Raw genomic sequence first — 17,550 nt, forward strand, 5'->3', positions numbered from 1 at the left:
TGAACAATTTTTCATAACTTTTATTCAATTCAAATAAGAAATGACAGATTTTTCATTGCAGTGAAACAAATTGTGAAGAAATGCTATGACTCATGTATGTGTGCACACTGCGTAAAATATACACTAAAATACACAGACGTAAAATACACATATGTGTGTGTCATCTTACCCGCAAGCCAAAGTAGAGAAGGAAGAATACGTTGAAGGCCATATCAATTTGTAATGTAAAATCTTGGTAGAAGTACTGGCAGGATTCTATAGGACTGAAACAGAGAGGGAGAAAGGGAGAGAGAAGGACATTATTGAAGGTTCAAATGCTCATTAACTGATAACATCTCTTTCCTACTGCATAGGTGAGAAAAGCTTTAATGCTTTGATGCTGACGATGTCAATAGCTGCTGTCTTCAGCAGTTGTGGATGAAGTACTCAAGAGTGGTACTTGAGTAAAAGTACTGAACTACAATTCAAAGTTATTTGGTCAAACATCTACTCAAGTTAAAGTTACCCAAGTACTCAGTTTTGAAAATACTAAAGTATTCAAAAGCATGTGCATTTAAAATTACTTATTATTCAAAGATACAAATTAAATGTTCAAGCGTCAGTGTATTTCTGTCTAATTTTCAGAGGAATTTTAAAGAACCTTGTAACTTTCAGAAATCACCTGATGTCTTCATGTGTACAACCACAGCTTTAATGAACAACAGCATGAAAATGCCTCAAATTAATAAGTACTGCCATTTGATTATTTCTGCCCTGCGATGGACTTGGGTCTTGTCCAGGATGTACCCCGCCTCTCGCCCTTAGACAGCTAGAGATAGGCACCAGCACCCCTTGCGACCCCACTTGGGATAAGCGTAATGGACGGATTTGATTATTTCTAATTGAAAAACAAACCATTCTCCTCACACTTTCACTATGGAATAGAGGTTTAAGTTTGAATCTAATAGCACAAAGAAACCGCTTGAGAACTAATTATACTGAACATCTTGGTCACATGGCAACAACCTCTGTTGGTGCAACAAATTTGTGGAATGACATACAAATCTCTAAAACATCCATCCAGGGGCCTGAATGGGTGGTAGGCTTCATATTGGTTACTCCTGGCTAGAAGTGCCCTGCCCGTGGACCAGGGAGGGGAAGGGTTTGGGGGTTTCAATCTCTTGTATCCCTGACCCCTGTTCCAAATCCTAACCCTACGTCCACCTTCTTTTTTCTCTGACAAGAAGGGAGGAAGGGGATGCTTGGTTAAGCCTAGACCGGACTCGGTTGTGGTTGCGGTGTAAACACACCCTCCACTTCCCTTACCTTTCCAAACCCCTGCACATTGTTCAATTTTAATCATCTTTAATCATCATGGATAAAGCGAAACCCTTGCCTAACATTTTTATTCTCCTTTCCAAATGACAATGCAACCTCAAACAAACAGACTTCCAACTTTAGACCCTAACTTTTAGATTCTGATTACCCCTCCATATAAGCTTAATACTGACCTTTACTTCAGTGGCTTTAATACCTAACCCTGAGGTTACAGGACACCCCGGGCCTAACCCTAAAGTGTCCAAATTCAGTGCTAAGGGGCTACTATCTTGCATGTTAAAATTGCATTTCAAGAAAGAAAACCAGCAACACCAGAATATAAACTAAACTGTGCCAAAAGGAACAAGTAACTAGCAGTTTACAATATTTAGTAAAACAAAGTACTGTATTTGACTTTGCAATGTAATAGAGTGAAAATTATAAGTACCCATCAAAAAAAAAAAAAGAATTGATTTAAAGATGCTCAGAAAAAGTACAGTTATCAAGTAAATGTACTTTACTTTCCAACACTGGTGTTAAGTCTCTCAGGTGACTCAGAACCTCTGTTGGTGCAACTATTTTTACCAAAATGCTGATTTAAAGTCATAAACTAATTCCTGAATTCAGCCTCACCACCTAAGTACTACAGTTTTAATGTTTCCATATTCAATCCACTGAGTCAGAGGAGAACTGGGAGTCACATAAAAGCCTTCATTGTCGTGCCAATCACAAAAAGATAAAACAACTGAGAAAGAATTGAAACTCTGAGTTCCTTTGATGCAACAGCACTTGCACCAATGATGAATTATTTAGTCTGTCAAACCCAAATATTATTAAGGATTTTTTTTCTTCTCTACTAAAGAGAATCCAGGAATGAGTGTTTAAAAAAGACAGCTGGAAATGAAGGAGTTTTAATCTGTTTGTTCTGTCAAAAAAGGTGCCTTTGTACAAACATATTGATGATTACCCAGTAGGAAGTGAGAGTCTAAACACAAAAAAAGTAATCAGCTCAGCTCATTATTCAACTTGGTGTCGGCTTTTAGCGTTTTGCTTCAGAGTAATGAGGGAGACAATCATTCCAATAGCAGCACTCTGCATATTGCTCTGGCTGACTGCCTTCTACGGCATACATTGAGCAATGTGTACACTGCCGAGTGAAGGCTTAAAAGACAAGTGCATTTAATTTGAAATCTAATATACATTCTTTGTATCAAGACTAGATTAATGAACAAGTTCAAAACAAGAAGATCATCTTGCAGAGGTTAGAAAGGAGGCTTTATCTTCTAATCACATAATTTTTACTAAATAATTGAATGCATTGTGTAGTAAAATATTTTTTTTTTTAATGATTTAGAATAAAGTTATGAGGAAACGTTTAAATAATTGATTGTGGACTGATTTTAAATTTTACCTGGCTAAAGAACCTTTTTTAGTAATTTGCCTGACAGGTCAGCCAACATCACACTGCACTTTTTGATCTGATAAAGTTAATCTACGATTAAGTTTTTTAAAAAGTGAAATTAAACATCTGAGAGGAATTATGACGCAATCTGGATTCAGTTTCCCACCTCACAGTCTGTGTCGAGAGTTTCCCTTGTTTCTTAAACGTGCATAAAAATTGTAAATTTAATTTAAAATTACAATGTTTTCTAACAGGTGCTGAATTATGTCTTAAATTCGATTGTGTCTTTTATTCAATAAATAAATAAATAGAGAAAATAAAATTTTGTCACATTGAATTGTTTTGCTCTTAATGCATGCTTGCATTATGTAATGACGAGGATATTTTTTCTGGCACTAGTGGCTCGTTTTTTTAGACAATAGGCTGACAGGAAAAGGGATATGAGAGAGGGGGAGAGATATGCGGCAAAGGTCGTATTTGGACCCGGGTCAGCCTTGTTGAGGACTAAGGCCTCCGTACATGGGTGCCACTGTGCCACCTGCATGCCCGGCCATTTACCATAATGTCTCTTTAAATTACTAATGGACAAGAGGAAATAAATTAATATCCTAAGGCAGGTAGTCTTTTCATTGACAAAAAACAACAAGGTTGGTTACAAATAAATAAATAATTTAAATACTTTAATTAATTAATTAATTAATTCAATTTAATTAAAATATTTAATTTAACTTATAAAAATTTGTAAAAAAGTTCAAAGACCCTTTTAATTTGAAAATATGTGAATTTTCTAAAAAAAAATAAAAAATTACTTCATCCTTCAGGCTTTAAGGGGTTAAGTGTGAAATTAACAGCTGCTACTGAAAAACAACACACACAAAAAACATGAGGCTAAATATGCATAATCTGCTATCAATCTGAATAACAGATCCTAAAGTTCCTCATAAATATAGGTAATTATTATATTTCATTCATAATGAAAGTCAGATATAAACAATGTGTGTTCTTAAAAAAATATTTGGGCACAGTATCTGGAAACTGATCATTTTTCTTATAAAAATACATGCTGATGAAGGTTCTCAGTCATCCAGGTCAAAGTCATTCCGTAAAAATTCAAAAAATATCCGCTGGACTTGGTTTCCAAGATTTGAAGACGTTTCGCCACCTCTCCAGGAAGCTTTCTCAATTCAAATGTCTGGATCCGCAGTGAGTTTGAGTCTTATATAGACAACGCCTTGTATCGCTTGGAAACATGCAATGGTAACCGATGAATGGGTCGTTAGTTCCATCGTTAGCCTGTAATATCTGAACCTGTCTATGATTCTAGGGGTTGGTCGTTAAAGGGGGGATTGCCATTAAGGGGGGGGATTGTCCCCTGTAATACCTGAAACCTGTCTATGATTGTTAAGGGTTGGTCGTTAAGGAGGTATTGTTCACCGGATGGGGCGGGTAGGTCCCTCGTTCCTCTGTGATGGGGTGGGGGGTTTGGTGATATCTGGAAGGGATCATGTCTATGATTGAATTGTATGTTTTTGGAAGCTGGAATCTGAGTCCACCACCTCTGTTTAAAGTTGGTTTTTCTCTCTTAACATAGATGGCTTCCTTCACGCCCCTCTCAAACCACCTATTTTCTTTATCCAAAATATGGACATTCTGGTCCTCAAAAGAATGTCCTTTGTCCACAAGGTGTAGGTCAGTGACGTGCGGTCAGGGGAGGCAGGTGAGGCAGTGCCTCACCAGCCATCATGGAAAGAAAGAAAATATATAATCATAAAGTAATTTAAATTGTTATATTCATCCGGTGGTTTGTACTATAAAATATTCATTTTTCATGTAGCTTCACCAATTTCGATTTTTATTTGTTCAAAATCGCTGAATTTTCTTATTTTCCCATTCAAATGCTTGGAAGCGATGCCGGTGAGGCAGCAGCGAGCTCTGCCTCACCTTGGATTGCGCAACCCCTGGCTCTGCGCTGGCTGCAAAGCGGAGAGAGCATGTTGCTGTACGGCGTCAATAAAATGGTTTAAACAAATGTAATATGTGAACTTATTTCTAATAATTTGGCTTATGTATATAATGTACAGAGCTTTTTGTCACCAACTGTGTTTGTGTAACGTGTTTCGTGTAATGAGCGATTATAAACGGCAGAGAACAAGTTCGAGGTGAGGCAGGCAGTTCTCTTGCCTCATGGCAGGGGGTGCTCAAGAGACTGAAAACATAAGGCAGGAACAGGACGGATCAAGGAAGGCTTTCTTCCCTGGCAGTGATCTCCATTGAGACAGAGAGACTTTTAAAACTGAAGGAAGATAAGGAGGACTTCTATTCATTTATAAGTAAAGGTAAGACAGTAATAACATTTATTTTGTTTTGTTTTTTAAGGAAATGTGTGTTTTGTGAGCTACAGTTTGTATGTGTAAGGATGCAGAAGTGAAACATAACCTGTAAACTGCTGTCAATCTATGCATCTATTTGCAAATCTGATTCTGATGACGTCAGTGCCTCACCAGCTATGAACCTCACCGCACGTCACTGGTGTAGGTGTACTGCGGAGTCTTGTCCAGAGGCGGCCGCTCTTCTGTGTTGGGCCATGCGTCTGTGGAGAGGTTGTTTGGTTTCTCCAATATAAAGATCAGAGCATTCCTCGCTGCACTGAACAGCATATACCACTCCGCTCATATTCGGTCTGGGGGTTTTATCTTTAGGATGCACTAGCCTCTGTTTAAGGGTTTGGTTTGGCTTGAAATGTACTGGGATCTTGTGTTCAAGCCAAACCAAACCCTTAAACAGAGGGTTTAAACAGAGAGTATAAAAATACACTTAAAATCTGTCAGAAAACATGGCCTATTTCTCCTTTCTACTTAAGTATAGCTAAAATTGGGTTATTTCAAACACATACAAATAAATATAAACACACTTTTATACATAAACAATTATATCTTAAACACACGGATGTTTGGAGTGGTTTCCATCAGGACCAGGTCTGGCCTGATTCTGAATAACCTTTGATCTTAAATCATGACATCCAAAGCTGTCTTGGTAATGTAGAAATCATGACAGACTACAGAAGCTTCCCTGAGATTCAGTGAATTAGCTTAAAAATCACTTTACAAGACAAAACAAATAATCCGACATTTAATTTCTGTCAATTATGTACTTATGGTTTATTGGTGCATTGAGCCTGATCATTAAGTAAACTATTGAGGAAAGTACACAGTGGTTTCTCTGTTATATCAGGATCTCAATGGGAAATGACAACCTTATCAGCTCAGCATGTGGGAGTTTTTCACTGCTTGTTATTTCACAGCAGCTGAGTGTGTTACAGTCCAAAGAAATTCACAATGCAAGCCAAGAATTGAAGAAAGGAAAAAAATGAGAATCAGCTCAATCTTAATACAACTCCTACACCTCCATGCTGAGATGAGTATATACAGTTCTAGTAAAATGTTTACATTCACTTGTAGACATGAATACCACAGCACAATGGATTTTAATTATTCTTTTTTCATTTATACAACTTCATTTATCTTGAAAAACATAAAGTGAGTGGACAAGTTTAACTTTTTTTTGACTTTATATACAAATTCGCACTTGATTCTAAGTCTCTCCAATATTTGGTAAGCCATGTCTTGGTATACTTCAGCTGAAACACGCATTATATCAGTTACCTGTGCTTTTTTATATTGGTGTGATGTAATATTCTATTCTTAAATGTTTCTTTTTTATTAGCTGTGATCATAATTATCATAAACAATACCTTAAAATAAAAAAATCACTCTGTGTGTAATGAATATACATGATGTGTTTTATTTAGTCTGAACTGAGCTACTTGTGTAAATGGAGTTTTAGATATTTTAATTTATTGAATACTAATTGATACAGTATATGTTTATTTTAGAAGGTATGGAGGGTAAAACATGAAATGCCTGTGTGATTTCAAAAATTCCACAGCGAATTAGACTGGAATCGTGTGCTTTGGTCAGATCAGACTGCAATTTAGATTTTTGACAATAAATACTCTGAACCACTCTGGAATAAAATAAGGGATGAACATGTGAAACAGAACCCCAAGCCAACTGGTAACTGCAAACAATGCTGTGGGTCAGGTAATTTTGAAATGACTATGTAGGCTTTTCTAGAAAACATACCAACATTAGTATTTAAAGACCTTGAGACTTTAAATAAAGATATTTAGGGTTAAGCCAGAAGAATAAAAAATGCTTTGAGGAACAGTCAAAGATGTGTTAATGATTTTACGTGCAGAAAAATATATTAATAACACTCTTTTTCAGTTGCTTTAATCTTACAGGTTTAGCTGCAACCAAGGTCATCTTGAAAATATGTTGTAATTTGTGCCCCTGTCACTAAATGTCAGTAAATTTAACCCACTGCTTGTTTAAAAGTGGCAAATAAAAACACATTTAACCAAAACTTTGTGTAAAAATATATCATCTCTACAAACAATGTGTGCATGATATTATTCTGTAAACTCAACATAAATTAATTAGGCAACAAGGTCAATGTTTTCAAATGTATTTTTCCTTAGTTTCACCTTACAGGGAAACATGATTAACCAAATAAATAGTAGGACAGCAGGAAAGTTTACAAATCAACTGCAAGCACAAAGCACCTTTTTGTGAAATAAAGAGGTTGTTGACTCATGCCTTTAATAACACTTTACACTCTTCAGTCAAAAGCCAGAGATGCCTTTTCTATGTCTCAGAGAAAATAGATCTGCCACAGTTCTTATTACTCTCAGTGTTGGCATGGCCTGGGGTTATACCACTCAGTCTGACACCAGAAGGACAGGGATGGGAGGGAACATGGGAGAGGAGGCCCAATTAAAGACAGGAGATCTTAATATTATGAGAAAATGCCGAAGTAAATCTAAATACGATTAAGATGTTCAACCAGATTTAAAATCATCAATAGACCTAATTAGCAAACCTTTCGGACACCCATTTTTGCTTTCTCTGGAACATGCAAGTCTCTATAAGGACACATAATCCTTCCCTATTATGCTGCCCTCCAATCGAAAAGACTAGAAAATACAAGCATCAAGTTTAAACCAATTGTTCACAAGGGCATTAGGACGTATAGATGATTGTGTTACAAAAATAGGCCAAAAACACCTTCAGTCAGTCAGCCTGAGCCAGTCCTTCGTCAGCGGGCATATGACCTTGGATAGCTGTGGGAGCAACAAAAAGGCGATCCCCTGAGCAAACAATAATGATGCACTTCTTCCCACTTGAATAATGCAACAACTGTGATACAACACAACAATGAATGTGTTATTTTTATGCCAGAGAAATGTCTTGCTGCACCACTAATCTTGTGTGCCTTTTGAGATTCTGAATAAATGGTTCTCTTTATTTTTTTAAACTGAAAGCATGCATAAATATACCTTAAACAAATATTATTATGCGTAGGTTTTCATGTATGTCTTTTATGCAGGGCTCTTAGAAGAATGAAACCTGCACATGTAAGTCACAGTAAATGGAGTGTGTGGTGATGCTGAAAGAAGACCAGATTTGTACCTCAATGACTGATTTAGGTCAAGGAACCATTACTTAACTAAGAAACAGTTATATGCCTTCAAGGATAGCGGACAAATAACTGTCTAAAAATAGATGACTCCATTTTTTTTGTGAACTGAAAGGGCTTGCATCACACTACTCCAATTTCCCCTGTCGAGCAATTTAAAGCACTTTGTGAATGAAAATAACACATCAACAAAACAAAAACAGAAATTATGCAATCTGGCTAAAAAGAAAAAAAAGTTATTAAAAAAAGTAATGAAATCTGAAACAATGTCAGTCCCAATCTGGAATGTTAAACATGTAAATCTGGTCAGCTGAGGGTCCAGACTAGGAATTAGAGATTTAGTTTAGCACACCTCTCCTTCTCTACTGTTATCCTGCCATTACCTCATTCAGACAGTGTCTTGCCCATAACCAAAATCAAATAAATTAAAAATAATCATAAAGGAGTAAACATGTTTATCTCACCAACGGTGCAAAATGATCACATTGATTTATGCTGTTCTATAAAAACCTGGCTGCAGTAAGAGGAATATGTTAGAATGAATGAGTCAACTCCCTTAAATTATTTAAGTTTTACATACCCATTTCGACCAAGGGGAGAACTAGCATCAAGTATTTCAGTCTGATTTGTTAAATAGTCCAAGGTAAATTATTAGTTGCAATTCTTTTGATCTTTATTTTCATCCATCCAAATTGCAAAGCACCAAAACTACTTCTGCATGTGCCTTTTATTGTCCAAGACCCCATAAATCAGTTTTCTGACTTTTCTGATTTAGTGTTAGATACTAATACATTATACTGAAAAAATGAAATAAAATGAACCTAACATAATAATAAAAATAAAATTTTATATATATATATATATATATATATATATATATATATATATATATATATATATATATATATATATATATATATATATATATATATATATATATATATAATCCTGATCCTAAATTAAAACATTACATAGGCTAAAGACGTGTCTTAACCTGGTTTATAAAATTTTCTTGCTTTTGAATTCAGACAAGAAAGAAATTATTGTCTTTGGATCAGCATCTTTGAAAAAAGGATGATTGGCCAGTCATTTTATCTGGTTGGAAAATAAATTGATCTCCAATAATAAATACCTTTGCTTTTATTTTTAATGATGACTTGTCATTTAAATTTCTTATTAAACACATTTCCCGAATCCTCCTATTGCATTTTTGGAATATTGGAAAAAATGTATCCGTCTTGTGAAGGACTGATGCTGACAAATTAGTCCATGAATTTCTTAATTTAAGGCTGGACCGTTATTCTTTTCTATCAGGACGTCTACAAAATATGATTGCAAATTGTTTTAAAAATGCTGAGTCCAAATTCTGATATCAATGAAAAACAGGAACCATTTTCTTCTACTTTAGTTTCCCTTTGATGGCTTCCTGTAAAATGAAACTTAAAATTCCCCTCCTTATGTATAAAGCACTAAATAACAAAGTTCTAACTGATATGTATCAGCGATTGGATTGTTTCTTATGTTCATAACAGAGAACTTCAGAGCACTGCAGGTTTACTAGTAGTTCCTAAAAATTTTAAAACTCTTTCCTTATTAATAAGTCTTGTAGTTAAAGTGGCTCATGTTATCCCAAGCTATTTCTATATTTACGCTGCCGTAGGCTTTGTCTGCTGAAGGGCATGGGGACCACTTTATGTCATTCTGCTTCATTCAACTTCTATTCTTCAATTCTACATTATTTATGCATTCAATTTCAAACTTTATGATTTTACTGTTTTTTCTTGTCATGGTAAATTAATTTGGTCCAGCACCACCAGGTGGTGTCATTTTCTATGACGTCAACCTAGAAGGAGGCATTAGCTTGCCTGAAGCCATCAATACCTTCATCATAGATATAGAGTTGCACCTGTTTTTCAGGGTTTATTCCCATTTCTCTCCTGGACCAGCTATAGGCCCTGCTTTTACTATAAATAAGTCTTTGTTATTTCTGACCTGAAAGCTGCCCCAGAGTTCATCTGATAAATGGTTTCTTTTTTAGACAGACCCTTCTATGGAGCTAGTTTTCTATTCCTATTTCTAGTAAAGAAAATATTCGTGGATCTGTGCATCTATGTCCCTTTTGTCTGTCTCCTTGAACCCCCGCTAGGCAAATGGCCACTCACACTGAGCATTGTTCTGCTGGAGGTTTCCATGGGAGTGTAAGGGATTGCTGCAGAGTCAATGCCACTATGCAAGCTAATGCTGTCGCTACTTGCTCATCCAGGAGCCAGAATGATTGACCCAAATTATTGCAAATCAATGTAGGCCACAATGCCAATGTGCAGCCCCGAAAAGAAAACATCAATGTTAAATGTTCTTGTAACAGTTTCGTGTGTGTGGTAGGTATTTACAATTACATATGCTTCATCCAGTATGCTGTGCAGTTTTACCATAAGATTATAATCTGCATATCCCTAAAGGCAAACAAGAAATATACAGTAGTATTATATAGTAAACTAGTGCGAGTGTTTCGATATGCAAAACATCAGTCTTGTGGTCTATTTGAAAGTGACTTACAATATAAGGGAGGTGCTGTCCATTTTCAGTTTGAAGTTATTAATTAGAAAAAATTTGAAAAAATTAAACCATATGCTTCATTAGCTGTTTAATAAAGTTTTTTGGGGGTTTCCTAAGAACAAACTAAATTTCATTTGAATAACATTTTAGTTAGTGTAACAAAGTACCTTTGCTTTTGATCTAATTAATGAAGAAAGCACTATATGGCAATACAGTAAAAGGAAAGGTCACTCATATGAAGATTAAGACTGTGGTGGAATTTCACCATAAAACCCGGGTGATGTTATTTTAGATATAGTTCCACATAATTTTATGTATAAGATGGATTTTAATGCAATACAAGGGCACTTTCCTTACGCTAAAATGCTGTATAGAAGCCAGTCAACCAGACGTATATTTACACACTCACCTCACAATTACGGTTTTCACCTGACATTTTGCAAGACAGAATTCCTCTCAAAGAACACACTGCAGTTTGTGTGAATGTGAATTAATGAACAATGATCTTGTGGGTTTTTGTCATTTTTATCCAGAAATGCATTTTTGAAGATGGATCATTTAAAACTAATGTTTTAAGCAGGTTTTCAAGGACTTTACAGTGAAATAACAAATTACATAACTGTTCAGTATTCTTTGAAAACAGCTGGCAAAACATCTGGCACTTTGGGCGGGCAGAGGCTTTAATTAATAAGGCAACTAATATTAAGACAATAAGATGGTACATTATTTGTGAATATATGAAACCTAACCAGTATATTAGATCACATGGCCAAAGGGAGAAAACAACCCATTCAGAGATAAAATGATTTAATCGGTTTGTTACAATTTTAGAAAATCATTCACTTAAGATATGTCTTATATTTAAAAATCACAAACAACACATATTACAGCACCCAAAACAAAAAGGTCCTGTTCTTGGCTGCCATTTATCGTAAATACCAAGCACGCCTTGCTCCTCTGCCATATTTCTCACCTTAAGCCATTAATTAGTCATTAAGGACTGTTTCTTTTTTAGAGCTGTCATTGATCTCACACTACTGGTAGAGTTACAGCTCTGAGATGCTGCCTCAGAGGCATATTTGACACTCGAATAAATTACACAATTCCTCTTTCCATTTAAAGTGACTGTGCACAAACATACACATACATGAGTCTGCATGTGTGGTACAGTGAGATTGAGAGGAGAGAGAAATAGAAATTGAAGTGGAACAGGAACAAGGGCATCCCTTTAGGAGCAGCCTGCAGAGACTTTGTCCTACATTCCTCTTTGTTTCATGGGAGCAAAATGAAGAAAAAGAGAAGGGATGGAGGATAAAATAAAAGGATGAGCCAAGGTATTAAAGCAGATTCAGATGTGGGTGGGAGAGGATGCTCTAGCCTCCCATTGAAAACACTGTGAAAATAGAATCCGTTTGGCAAGCAGAGTGTACTGCAGAGGAACTGAGCAGACACTTTAGAGTGATAAATAACCGCTTTGTGAAATCAAACAGAAGGAAACTTATTTATTATAATATTTTAGCTTAAAAGTTAAAATTCCATTCCTTTACAATATGAGTATGTGCTTTGACAGAAGTTTTTTTTTTTCCAACAACCAGAAGAGGCCCACCTGCAGAAAGATGGGAGCAACACATTAGGGAGACTTGTTGTACTGTGCTTCAATAAGAAACATTTAATAAAAGGCCATCTCCAGACTGCCAAGATCCAACCCACTCCCCCAAATGTCATTTTCCACAGCGTATGAACGCAGGGAAAGAACCATAATCCCTCCCATTAATGTTGCTTTTTTATAGCTAATTTTAGAATGTTTTGCACTTAATCCGTTGCTCAGAATAGACGAATTGGATGGAGAGCAAACCATTGGAGGCAGCTTGGTCCAGGAGTTTGTCCACCTTTGGTATTTGGGAGAATAATTGCTTCCATTAAAGTAGCAACCTATAAATCCGTGCCTATTGATTGCTAAGTCATTAACATTTAATAGCAAAGGAGGTTGGGTGAGGGAGAAGGTCATCTGTGTGTGAGTAAGAAGAGAAAATGTGTTAAACATTATTCTCTTATTTACAACTAACCAACCTTTTATTTGATTGTCTACATCACAGACATCAGGCTTTTTTATGCATTAATTAGTCATTGCTTGGTTTTTAATCTTTGCATAGTCAAGCACAATAAGAACTTTAGCTGCTGTGCTGAAAGCAAAGCTATAACACATGCTTTAGCATTTGTAAGATGTCCAAAACCCCAAGGGTGGGCTAAAGCTGCTCTGAATGGGTCAGTAGTCCCCAACAGAAAAGCACGTGCACATCCTAGTAACAAGCTTGAGCTAATCACTCTGATGAGCCTTGTCTTAATGGGAACATAAGAGACCAGGACAGTGCCTCTGGGAAGCCCAATAACACATAAATAGACTTTGTAACAATCTAGAACCAAAGAGGAAACATTAAAGACTAAAATCAAAGCTTTATTCTAACTATGCTCACAGCTCTGTGTTAAATATTATGTAATATTTATTTTTCTTGGTTTTTTTTTTCCAATCATCCATTCTTTTTCATATATATTTGTGCTTCTCTTTCAGGTAGAATTGCGAAGCTGACAGATTGTTCAAAGCCCTCTTTAAATAAAACTACAGTTCAGTTCTGTAGTTTTATCAGTTCTGGATTTTGCCTTTCATTATTTTTAAATATCTGTGGTTTTATTAAAGTTGGTGTTATTTTTTCACTTGCATGTTAAAATGATTACTAATTATTCATTAGGAGTACTTGGAGAAAAAAAACCTTCCCAATATGCAATGATTTGCTTAGAAAGAAACAGCACAGAAAAGGACAATAAAAGCAGATCCACAGCAGAGGACAAAAAGAGCCAAAGGTTTTTATCCTACAGTAATAAGAGAGTCTATATTCATGCTAGGAATAATTTTCCACTGGTACTGAGAGATAAGACTGAACCTGCTGAATTGTAATTTAGAATTACTTCAGCAGATTTTACACATTATCTCTCTGCACTTTAGACTTACTTTCCTCCGGGACATAATTTCACAGCTAAAAGAATCTAAATTAAAGTGAAATAAAAACCACAAGATCTCTATATGACTTTCCCCTTAAAACAGCCTGCAAAGTATCTAACAGAAAAACAATTTTGATGACAAAAAAAGGATGAGCATTGTTATAGACCTAGTGTTAATCTATTATTTAAGGTCATTTAAATAAAGAAAAAAGTAGGATAACTCCACTCAAAGAAAATACATTGAATTCAATTTATTTTGCATGATTTCCTTCTGGTGAATGAACATGTGGTGATATTTGCATGCATTGTTTCACTGACTTTACAGCAAACCCTATACTAAACCCTATACTATACGAAACCTATACAAAAATAACTAAAGTTTACTTTAAAGTACAGCTAGTCATATTTTTCATACTGTATATATCTGAAACAAAACTGATTCAGATCTAAATGGCTGGCTGATGTTTTTTGATGATGTTTATGTAATTTGTATTTATATATATTTTTTTTGTTTTGTAAATAGAAGATTTTATCATAAAAAAATAAATCTTAGGTACAAAAGGAAGATGTCAAACATGCCAACCAGATTCAGTTATAACATTTCTTATATACATTACATCTTACATTTCCTATTTAAAAGATGAGGAATGTTTTTTAGTACATGTTAAACAAGGACACATCCATGCATGGAGAAGATGAGAAATTCAGCACAAGTAGAGGACATAAGGTTCATAACTAAGGTTGACATATATTCATCTCTTCTTTTCTTACAGTTTCTTAAAAAAAAAAAGGGGAAATGTTCATACATATTTTATAAACTTTAAAATAAGGAAAGGAAAAAATTATATTTTTTTAGTATTAGAAGAGAGGATAATCTTGTTACATCATAGGACAATATTCACACAAAGGCAAAATACCCTCATTATACTAATACTGCATAAACTAAAGGTTTTTATAGTACCTACAGTATTTAGTGTTCATTTATACGGGCTTGCAAATTAATTGTTGTATTTCAGCATAAATACTTTGTTGAGAGTTTTATTTTGATGCATAGATTTAGTGTTGGGCTTTTATAAATAGAACAACCAAGTGGTACATAATTGTAAAGGGGGAAGAAAAGTATCCCTCAGTACATCATAAAACAATTTGTGTTATAACTGATTTTTTAATGTACAGCCCAGTCAGCTTTGAATATCTACAGATTAGAATCAGTGTCAACTCTATTGCAAATTATAGCTCCAGCTTATAGAGACTGAGAATACAATGTCCTTGAGCATCTTTTTTATTCACAAAATTGGATCTCCACAGCATGATATTGTTGTGGCTTTTTTTTAGACTTGGTTTAGGGCATTTAGGTTAATGTGGTGTTTTTTTAAGGTTGAAGATGTATTTTAAGTAACTGTAGATCTGCTTTAAACTCCTCCCTAAATTAATGTAATACCTGCATGCTGTTCTTTGATATTCATGATACTGTTTGTTAACTAACATTAGCAAACCTCTTAAGCCTCAGTTAGTAAGCCTTAATTAGTAAAAAAGGAAAACTCATGTACCACTTTCGTTGATCTCTCCAATTAGATTGCAAGAAAATGCATTAGGTGTTGTTTTGATGTCAAAAAAGGTAAAAAGGTTCCCTGGTATGAATATTTTTTACGCATTTGTATAAAAATATATTCATAACACTATGACTGCATTGACAGAGGTTGTATTTCCTCCATCCTTCAGTCAGCTAACTCAAGTGGCTTCAGTACGAGCAATTACAGAGTCACTCTACCTCTTCGTTCACAAGCGATTAAAACGAGTAAAGATGAGTAAAATGTTTTGAGTGGCTGCTGCATTTAACATTATTCTGTAACATCCTTACTCTTTACGCAGTGGTACACACCATGGAGGTGAATAATACGATAGACAGACAGAGAAAATCCTAAAATCCCAATAATCACTTTAATGGTATAAAAATTGGTCAATATGTAGTAAAACTAGCTGCAATGTGTAAGGGAGAGAAGCCAGCCCTGCAATCTGTCTCTGGGTGAATGCCAGCAAGTGTTTCACATAAACTGACAACATCAAGAGTCCCACACAGAGCCGCATTCGTAACATACACACCGAGTATCTCTGCTGCCATGGAAACTGATAGGCCTCCCATTGACAAAACCTCAAATGCAGATGGGTTTATGTCTGCATCCAGAAAGATAGCATCCTCTCAGTGGTGAATATGTACATTGACTTTTCAGCACAAACTTAAAGCCATGCCTAAGACATATTATGTTAAATTATTACTATTAAATGGGCTGAGATAAGAATACTTTATAAGTGCTACCATGGCTCTTGGAGCTACTTACTCTGAGGAGTCTATGAAGTATATTCCGAGGGCTCCAATGCTGAGTGCAAAGACTAACACCACCTGAGGAGAGAAAGGAAGAAATAAGATTAGTTAGTGCACTGAGTGATAAGTCTTACAACTATGCTGATTAATGTACTGAACAGTAAAGCATGAGCTGTGTTCAGCTGCAGTGAAAACAATCCACAATAATAGTTACAGCCATTGTAATTAAACAGTGCATTACCTCCTGCATTGCCTCCTGTCGGCTATGAGACCTTAGAAATTTTCATAAAGCATGCACTTAATAATGAATGCTCCCTATCTCTCAGGAATTACAGCCTATTGAACACAGTGACATTAACACAATCAAAAAGGGACACATGACTGTAGTTGGTCCAGAGGTGTCCAATTCAATGTGTTTGCATAGTTGTTATATAATACTACACGACCAGAAGCTCCTAAACTGAGTAAAACAGAAAATAGTGCAGGGTATGGATTGGTGTGAAGCTAAAGCTCTTCTAACAAGTTCAAGTAAGGTGCAGGGTTAACAGAGAGTATTGATATTTTTTTATATTGCTTATTTTACTGAAAACAATTGGAGTGAACTTACATTTTTAAAATATTTACCAACTTGACACCAATGCTAATGGGACAAACTTTCCTCACAAAAATGTAAACATACAATAAGCTTCTTTTAATAATTTCACTAAAGTTGGAACACTGCAAGAAAAACGGCTAACATTTTTATCATCTTTAATCATCATCAATCCTGCCTCCTGTAAACACACAAAAAAATCATTGTGAATATTCAGGTTTTCTTTAGTTCTAATAGCAATGTGTGCAGGAACCCCATCCAGCAAAACCCTTTTGGCAAAATGAGCTTTCACATCACCAGCATCATTGCAACCATAGTAATCATCATCTTCGCAACAGCTGACCAGTGGAGCGATGCATAATGGTTCCTCCCCAGCGGTCTTTCCTCCCATTCAGCCGTCTCACAAAAGAAGCTCACTGTCCCCTTTGATTGGGTCATCCATTATTGATGATGGAGCTTGATTACTTTCATGTGGTGTTTCTTTGTATTTATCCAATGCATTGTAGCTGATGTATTAAATATACACCAACAGTCCTACTGAATGTTTCATAATTTACCACTTGAACTGAGGACAGCAGCAACTCAAGGAACATTGTTATCCCTAAAAGAGTAACCTTTTGAACCAAAGACATCAATAATGCTTCACAAAAGGAAGACTCATGCATGACAAGTATAACAATTTTTTTCATAGATACTATTTTTTTTCTATGAGGTTTATAATTGTCGGTAGCACAGTGGTGCAGTTTGTAGCACCGCTGCCTTGCAGCAAGAAGGACCTGGCTTCAAATCCCAGCCTAGGGTCTTTCTATGACATGTTGTCGGTATCTTCTCCCCTTGTGTGCGTGG

General features: G+C 35.6%; 1 protein-coding gene across 36 annotated transcripts in view; it reads right to left on the minus strand.

Annotated features, from left to right (window-relative positions):
* kcnma1a (potassium large conductance calcium-activated channel, subfamily M, alpha member 1a) overlaps window positions 1-17,550 on the minus strand; it is a 196,747-nt gene that overhangs the window by 87,401 nt on the left and 91,796 nt on the right. For all 36 annotated transcript variants that reach the window (XM_038292992.1, XM_038292995.1, XM_038293010.1 and 33 more), the window contains exons 3-4: window positions 16,129-16,190; window positions 170-263 (exon numbers count right to left, since the gene is read on the minus strand). In XM_038292992.1, the coding sequence (XP_038148920.1) occupies window positions 170-263; window positions 16,129-16,190 (156 nt within the window). The remainder of the gene's footprint in view (window positions 1-169; window positions 264-16,128; window positions 16,191-17,550) is intronic.

The sequence above is a fragment of the Cyprinodon tularosa genome, unplaced genomic scaffold (assembly GCF_016077235.1).
Source record: "Cyprinodon tularosa strain WSP-4 unplaced genomic scaffold, ASM1607723v1 ctg32, whole genome shotgun sequence".
NCBI lineage: Eukaryota > Metazoa > Chordata > Actinopteri > Cyprinodontiformes > Cyprinodontidae > Cyprinodon > Cyprinodon tularosa.